Source organism: Oncorhynchus clarkii, chromosome 24, assembly GCF_045791955.1.
Source record: "Oncorhynchus clarkii lewisi isolate Uvic-CL-2024 chromosome 24, UVic_Ocla_1.0, whole genome shotgun sequence".
NCBI lineage: Eukaryota > Metazoa > Chordata > Actinopteri > Salmoniformes > Salmonidae > Oncorhynchus > Oncorhynchus clarkii.
In genome coordinates, this window is record NC_092170.1 from 39,274,572 (window position 1) to 39,282,380 (window position 7,809).

Consider the following 7,809-nt stretch of genomic DNA (forward strand, 5'->3'; position numbering starts at 1 on the left):
GTTCATCCGGTGTCTTCTTGACCTGCAGGTACTCCCTCTGTACACTCTCTCTCTCCCTCTCTCTCTCTGTGTGATTGTGTGGTTGGAGACAGTTGTGCTGGAGTCAGAGCAGATCCCTACCAGCTGCAACTCGTTCCATAATCAAGACCTCTACAAATACTCAGTCCTGACACTTCCACTCTGCCAGATCATAATCTCTGCTCATTACCGCTCTGTCTCTGGCTCCTGTCTCCTCTTCCACATCTCACCATCCAACTACCTTGATCTGGATTTTACTCACCACCACTACCTTGGATTCCCCTCAGGACCTGTTTACCCTGTTCTACTCAGCCAACTCCAACCTCAGTCTCCACATCTGTTTTTTCTGCAACTCATCTGAGCTTCCCCGGATCTGCACTCCATATTTCCCTGTGTAACAATATATATTTTGGTTATTTCATCCCTGTTTCCTCATCTGAGTCTGCTCTTGGGTTCCCCGGTGTCGCTCCGCTTAACAGGAATGGCCTAGTCAAAGCCCAGACCTCAATCCAATTGAGAATCTGTGGAATGACTTAAAGATTGCTGTACACCAGCGGAACCCATCCAACTTGAAGGATCTGGAGCAGTATTGCGTTGAAGAATGAGTAAAAGTCCCAGTGGCTAGATGTGCCAAACTAATAGAGACACTACCCCAAGAGACTTGCAGCTCTAATTACTACAGAAGGTGGCCCTACAAAGTATTGACTTTGGGGAGGTGAATAGTTATGCACCCTCAAGTTTTCTGTTTTTTTTTTGTCTTATTTCTTGTTTGTTTCACAATAAAACATATTTTGCATCATCAAAGTGGTAGGCATATTGTGTAAATCAACTGATACAAACCCCCCAAAAACATATTTTAATTCCAGGTTGTAAGGCAACAAAACAAAAATACCAAGGGGGGTGAATTCTTTGGCAAGCCACTGTATATATATATATATATGTGTGTGTGTGTGTGTGTGTGTGTGTGTGTGTGTGTGTGTGTGTGTGTGTGTGTGTGTGTGTGTGTGTGTATGTGTATGAATATATCCCACCACTGAAAGGTCCTCTCTGCAGTAGGCCATGCATGGCCATGCATGGGAGCAGGTAGACGTCGTTGGAGAACCACCCCATTCTTGCGATTTATTTCACCGCTTTATTCCGTCCACCAGAGGGAGCAAGTAGGCCTCGTTGGACAACCACCATCACCAGAGCAGAGGACTGCTTGATCTCAACCCACAATCCTATGCAGCTCTGTGGAGTGGTTGTATATATATATATATATCTAGACACTTATGGCTGTCCTTCGTCTCTACCTCTCTCAGTTCAATTCAATTCAAAGGGCTTTATTGGCATGGGAAACATTGCCAAAGCAAGATGAATATACAAGAAACAAAAGTGAAATAAAATAAGAAAATTAACAGTAAACATTACACTCACAAAAGTTTCAAAGGAATAATAATAATAATAAACAAAAGTGAAATAAACAGTAAAAAAAATTACATTAAACATTACATTCACAGAAGTTAAATAGAATAAAGACATTACAAATGTCATATTATGTATTTATACAGTTTTTTAACCATATGTAAATAGTTAAAGTACAAAAGGGAAAATAAATAAACATAAATATGGGTTGTATTTACAACGGTGTTTGTTCTTCACTGGTTGCCCTTTTCTTGTTGCATCAGGTCACAAATCTTGCTGGTGTGATGGCACACAGTATTTGGTATTTCACTTACCTGATATGGGAGTTTATCAATATGTGGTTTGTTTTCAAATTATATGTGTATCTGTGTAATCTGAGGGAAATATGTGTCTCTAATATGGTCATACATTTCACAGGAGGTTAGGAAGTGCAGCTCAGTTTCCACCTCATTTAGTGGGCAGTGTGCACATAGCCTGTCTTCTCTTTAAAGCCAGGTCTGCCTACGGTGGCCTTTCTCAGTAGCAAGGCTATGCTCACTGAGTCTGTACATAGTCAAAGCTTTCCTTAATTTTGGTTCAGTCACAGTGGTCATGTATTCTGCCTCTGTGTAATCTCTGTTTAGGGCCAAATAGCATTCTAGTTTGCTCAGCTTTTTTGTTAATTCTTTCCAATGTGTCAAGTGATTATCTTTTTGTTTTCTCATGATTTGGTTGGGTCTAATTGTGTTGCTGTTCTGGGGCCTTTCTCTCTTTATTTCTCTCTCTCTCTCTCTCTCTCTCTCTCTCTCTCTCTCTCTCTCTCTCTCTCTCTCTCTCTCTCTCTCTCTCTCTCTCTCTCTCTCTCTCTCTCTCTCTCTCTCTCTCTCTCTCTCTCTCTCTCGCTCTACCTCTGTTTTATAGTGGTCTCTGTGAAACTGTAGGTTAACGTAAATGTTAGACATGTGGCAGCGGTGGCAAGGGGTGGTATGGGAGGGATGGCAAGGGGTCAGAGGTTGCAGGTTGGTGATGAGACATGAGAGTGTCAGAGACATAAATATTGAAGACCTCCAAACTATTTCACCCTGTGTCCTGTAGGTGTCAGTCACAGTTGTTTTTCTCCCTCTCCCTCTTTCTGTCCCTCTTACTGTCCCTCTCCCTCTTCCTCTCCCTCTCCCTCTCACTGTCCATCTCCCTCTTCCTCTCCCTCTCACTGTCCGTCTTCCTATCCCTCTCACTGTACCTGTCCCTCTTCATCTTCCTCTCCCTCTTACTGTCCCTCTACCTCTCCCTGTCCCTCTCCTTGTCCCTCTCCCTCTATCTCTTCCTCTCCCTCTTCCTGTCCCTGTCCCTCTATCTCTTCCTCTCACTGTCCCTCTCCCTCTCCCTCTCCAATCCTATATCTGCACCTGCAGGGAACATATCTGGGCACAAAGCCTCACACATCTCAATTGAGCTTCTCTGTGGACACACACACACACACACACAGAAACACACACGTGTGTGTGCTCACCCCCATGTGTGTTTTTCCCCACTGATTATCTCTCTGATATCTAGTGGAAGCAATGCTGCTGAATGCCCTTTCCCCTGACAGCGCTCAGTCTGTCTACTCTGTCTGCCTTTCACAACACGGACTCTCTGCAACTCTCCCTCTCCATCTCACTACAGAGAGATTACTTTCATTTCATTGTACAATGTACATTTACGGAATGTAGAAATAGTAAAAACTCCAGAGTGTTAAATGATATGAATGTGAATTGGTATCTTCTCACCTCTTACCTGTTTAGTGGTCTCCATGCAGTCTGATATTACACGACTAGGTACTTTCCTGCAGTTCAACATTTTGTGTCATGACAATGAGGGCTTCTATTGGAGTGTGATAGTCATCAAGCACTGCTCTTTGGTTCTGTGTGTGTCCCACGGATTGGCCTCGCCTGCTGTCAATCATCTGATTTAACCAGTGATGCAGATGTGATTACCTTCATAAGGCGGGTCGTCTACCTATCTGACACACATCACAGGGAGCTCTCCTCTCTATCATAAACTATATATAGTGTCACTCTCTCACCCACTCTCAGTCTACATGCCAGCCAGGTAAGTTGTCCTTGGCTTTATCCACATTGCGGTAACAGTCTTTTGGGATATCCCAATTTGCATCATCTGTTCCATCTCCCATCGGCATGGAGCAACAGTGGACACTGCGGCGGGCACCTCCACAGACACCTAGCAGGATATGTATCTTCTGGGTCCTGACACTGCGCCAGGCAGCCAACAGAACACATTTGTGGGTTCTGCTCAGCCTCCTGGTGCTCTACCCCACCTCTCTGGCTACAGCTGGTGGGTCCGCATCCAGGGTTGGGGCTGGTCTGGGGCTAGGGTGTGTGAGTCTGGGTGACAGTGAGCTGCCTGAGCTGCAGTCTGAGGGTGACGTAGTGATAGGTGGTCTGTTCCCTCTCCACTACCTGGCCCTAGAGCCAGAGCACAGCTACAGGACAAAGCCCCAACACACACAGTGCAACGGGTGAGTGAAGCAATGGTTCTCCTTGGAATAGTAGAGGATTGTTACGGCGGGATGTTCTCCTGTTGAGAACGTTTTTTATCTAGCCGAGAGCACGGAATTAATATATTTTCAAACAGTCTTCCTGCTGTTCTTAACCTTTCTCACTCTGTCTCCCTCTCTGCCTCTCTCTCTGTCTCCCTCTCTCTCTCTCCCTTTCTGACTCGCTCTCTGCCTCACTCTCTGCCTCGCTCTCTGCCCCTCTCTCTGTCTCCCTCTCATTCTACCTCTCCGTCTCGCTCTCTCTGTATCTCTCTGTATCTCTCTGTATCTCTCTCTCTCTTTCTCTCTCTCTGCCTCCTTCTCTGTCGCCCTCTCCCTGTCTGTCTCTCTCTGTCTCTCTCTGCCTGCCTCTCTGTGTAGATTTGACCACAGAGCCTTCCGTTGGATGATGACCATGGTGTTTACGGTGGATGAGATTAACCGTAACTCAACCTTACTGCCAGGTGTGAGGCTAGGCTACAGAATCTTGGACAGCTGTGACCACGTCCACACCAGCCTGAGAGGGGCTCTCTCCGTGGTGACTGGGAAGAGGACTGAGGAGCACATAGAGAAGGGGGTGGAGGAGAGGATGCCTGGGTGCCTGGCTGGAGCCCCTGTACCTGCTGTCGTCGGTCTAGCCTCCTCCACCCCTACAGGGGCTGTGGCTCACACCCTAGGCCCCTTCAATATCCCACTGGTGAGAGAGAGACAGAGACAGAGATGGATAGTTTAAGATGTATAATGTATTGTTCTCCCCACAGGTGAGCTACTTTGCGACCTGTACCTGTCTGACAGATAAACTCTCCTACCCCTCGTTCCTGCGGACTGTGCCCAGTGACCTGTTTCAGGTGTGAAGGAAGATGAGAAAGTTTTAGATATAAGTAGAGCAAAAGCAATGTGTCAAGTGGACTTTTATGTCTTCATGTATTGCTCAGTTTACTAAACTCCAGTTAAATAATCACCTCCTTATAATGCAAATTGCTAAAGAAAAAATATCAAATTTAATTACGGTGCCAGATTACAATGAGGTTTATGGTAAATGTTTCTCTCAAAACATTGCTTTTGCTTCTCTGATAATGTCCCACCATAATTTCTCTTATGCCATGCTCTCTGTCTAATCCTTCTTTATCTCTTCCTAGGTTCAGGGTTTAGTCCAGTTGGTGAGCCACTTCGGCTGGCGCTGGGTTGGCATCTTGGGCACCTCCGATGACTACAGTCGCTATGGCATCCAGGCCTTTACCCAGCAGCTGAAGGACCAGGGAGGCTGCCTGGCGTTCCACCTTACCATCCCCAATTCGCCCTCCCCAGCTGGGCTACGTGCCATGGCCGACACCCTGCAGAGCTCCAGGGCTCGCGTGGTGGTAGCCTTCGCTACAGAGGGTCAGCTGCTGGAGTTTCTCTCTGAGGTGAGTTCTCCTCTTTAAAATATTCTGTCAGGTATTTACTTCATTTGGATTAATTTATCTTCCTTTCTTCTAGTTTTATTGTGCTAAATAAAACGATGTAGAAACTCTCTGAGAATGTGGATAAGCAACGTACCAACGGTATAATTCCTCGTCCTCAGCTGGCAGCGAGAAACATTACAGGGTTCCAGTGGGTTGCCAGTGAGGCCTGGGTTACGGCCAGCCTGCTCACCTCCCCTCAGTTCCACCCACTGCTACAGGGCACCCTGGGCTTCTCCTTCCCAGGAGTCAGTATCCCTGGCCTGGGCGACTTCCTGCTGAAGGTCAGGCCCTCGCAGACACCGGGGTCTGAGTTCATCAATATGTTCTGGGAGGAACTGTTTGGCTGCAAGTTGGATTTTGGGGCGGACAGCAGCTCAAAGAGTTCTGGGCTGACTGCTATGTGTACTGGTTCAGAAGACCTGAGGGACACAGAGAGCAGCTACTCTGACGTGTCTCGGGTCAGGATCTCCTATAACGTGTATAAGGCAGTGTATGCTATAGCCCACGCACTACACCAGCTGCTACAGTGTGACTCTACTGGACACGGACAAGCTCACGAGAAGTGTAACACCAGCACATATTTTACACCCAGACAGGTAGGATGTGTGTGTGTGTGTGTGTGTGTGTGTGTGTGTGTGTGAGAGAGAGAGTAAGTAAGTATGATTATTTATTAATATATTTCCAGTAATATTTAATAATCCTTCTACGTGACATGTTTTTAAGACATTATCTCCTCCCCTCACCCTCTGGTTTCCTCCAGCTCTTACACCACCTGAAGAGGGTGAATTTCACCAATCAGTTTGGGGAGAAGGTGCATTTTGATGCCAACGGGGAGCCAGTTCCCCTCTATGACATTATTAACTGGCAGAAGGTCAGCAGTGGAGAGATCAAGTTCCAGAAGGTGGGAAGCTATGACGGCTCTGCCCCCCTCAGCCAACAATTGCAGATTGACGAGAGCGCCATCGTGTGGATAGGAGGGCAATCACAGGTGGGTTGCACTGGAAGCTGAGGTGTGGAATGGTGGTTTCCATTTAAGCAAAAAAAATGTAACTTTCCACAAATAAGACTTAACTAGAACTATAGTAAATGATGGGCCTTTGTGTGGAATCAGAGTGTTCTCCCCTATGCAGTATTTAAGAGGCACAGTGGAAGACCTATGTGTGTGACTGTGCCCTGTATCTCTCCCCAGGTGCCAGTGTCTCTGTGCAGTGCCCCCTGCCCTCCAGGCAGCAGACAGGCCCGTCGTCCAGGAGAGCCTCCCTGCTGCTTCGACTGCCTGCCCTGTGCAGCTGGGGCGATCAGCAACCAGACAGGTACACACACGGTGACACAACGCACCACGATTTGAAAGTAGTGCTCTTATTTCTATATACTTTCATGTAGACCAATGTGTGTGCGCATTGTGTCCTCCCATGCAGGTTCTGTAGACTGCACTAGATGTCCTGAGTTCTACTGGTCAGACAGAGACAGGGTGAAATGCGTCGCTGGGATAGAAGACTTCCTGTCCTTCTATGACACCATGGGAATCATCCTGGTGTCACTCTCCCTGCTGGGTGTTGTCTCGACAACCACCGTCACAGCCATCTTCCACCGTTTCCGGGCCACACCCGTTGTCAAGGCCAACAACTCAGAGCTGAGCTTCCTGCTTCTTCTGTCACTCAAGCTTTGCTTCTTGTGCTCGCTGCTGTTCATTGGGCGTCCCTCTGCGTGGTCGTGTGGGTTACGCCAGGCAGCATTTGGGGTTAGCTTCGTGCTCTGCCTCTCCTGCCTCCTGGTCAAGACCATAGTAGTGCTGCTGGCCTTCAGGGCCACTGTACCAGGCTCCAGTGCTCTGATGAAACTGTTCGAACCTTCCCAGCAGAGGACACTGATTCTCTGCTCCACCGCACCTCAGGTAGAACCGTTGAACTCATTAAACAGTAGTCCTACTAAATAATATTTTGATGTTTGTCATGTTGGTCAGCCACATGATACTTGTTGTTCCACTCCTTCCCCTAGGTGTGTCTCTGTGCTGGCTGGCTCTCCATGGCTCCTTCCATCCCGTTCAGGAACTCTTCGTACCAGGGTCTGACTGGCATGGTAGTGCTGGAGTGTAAGGAGCCCTGGCCCCCAGGGTTCTATTTGGTGCTGGGCTACATCGGCTTGCTGGCCTCTCTCTGTCTCCTCTTAGCCTTCCTGGGACGCAAACTCCCTGACACCTTCAACGAGGCCAAGCTCATCACCTTCAGCATGTTGATCTTCTGTGCTGTATGGATCTCCTTCGTCCCTGCCTACGTCAGCTCTCCTGGGAAGTACACAGTAGCTGTGGAGATATTTGCCATCTTAGCCTCTAGTTTTGGACTGCTGCTGTGCATCTTTGCCCCTAAATGTTACATCATCTTACTGAGACCAGAGAGGAACACTAAGAAAACACTAAGAAAGGGATGA

General features: G+C 47.6%; 1 protein-coding gene across 1 annotated transcript; it reads left to right on the plus strand.

Annotated features, from left to right (window-relative positions):
• The first annotated feature begins 4,343 nt into the window (after nt 1-4,343).
• Nucleotides 4,344-7,809, plus strand: LOC139382299 (extracellular calcium-sensing receptor-like). Its single transcript, XM_071126187.1, has 8 exons — nt 4,344-4,634; nt 4,699-4,785; nt 5,077-5,343; nt 5,601-5,978; nt 6,143-6,370; nt 6,572-6,695; nt 6,801-7,276; nt 7,381-7,809. The coding sequence occupies exons 1-8, from the start codon at nt 4,344-4,346 to the stop codon at nt 7,807-7,809; spliced, it is 2,280 nt and encodes a 759-aa protein (XP_070982288.1).

Excerpts from the sequence above, each read along its gene's own strand:
- LOC139382299 (XM_071126187.1), top strand. The coding sequence starts at position 4,344 with ATGATGACCATGGTGTTTACGGTGGATGAGATTAACCGTAACTCAACC. Across the intron at positions 4,635-4,698 it reads GCCCCTTCAATATCCCACTG|GTGAGCTACTTTGCGACCTG; the intron begins GTGAGAGAGAGA and ends TTCTCCCCACAG. Across the intron at positions 7,277-7,380 it reads TCTGCTCCACCGCACCTCAG|GTGTGTCTCTGTGCTGGCTG; the intron begins GTAGAACCGTTG and ends TCCTTCCCCTAG.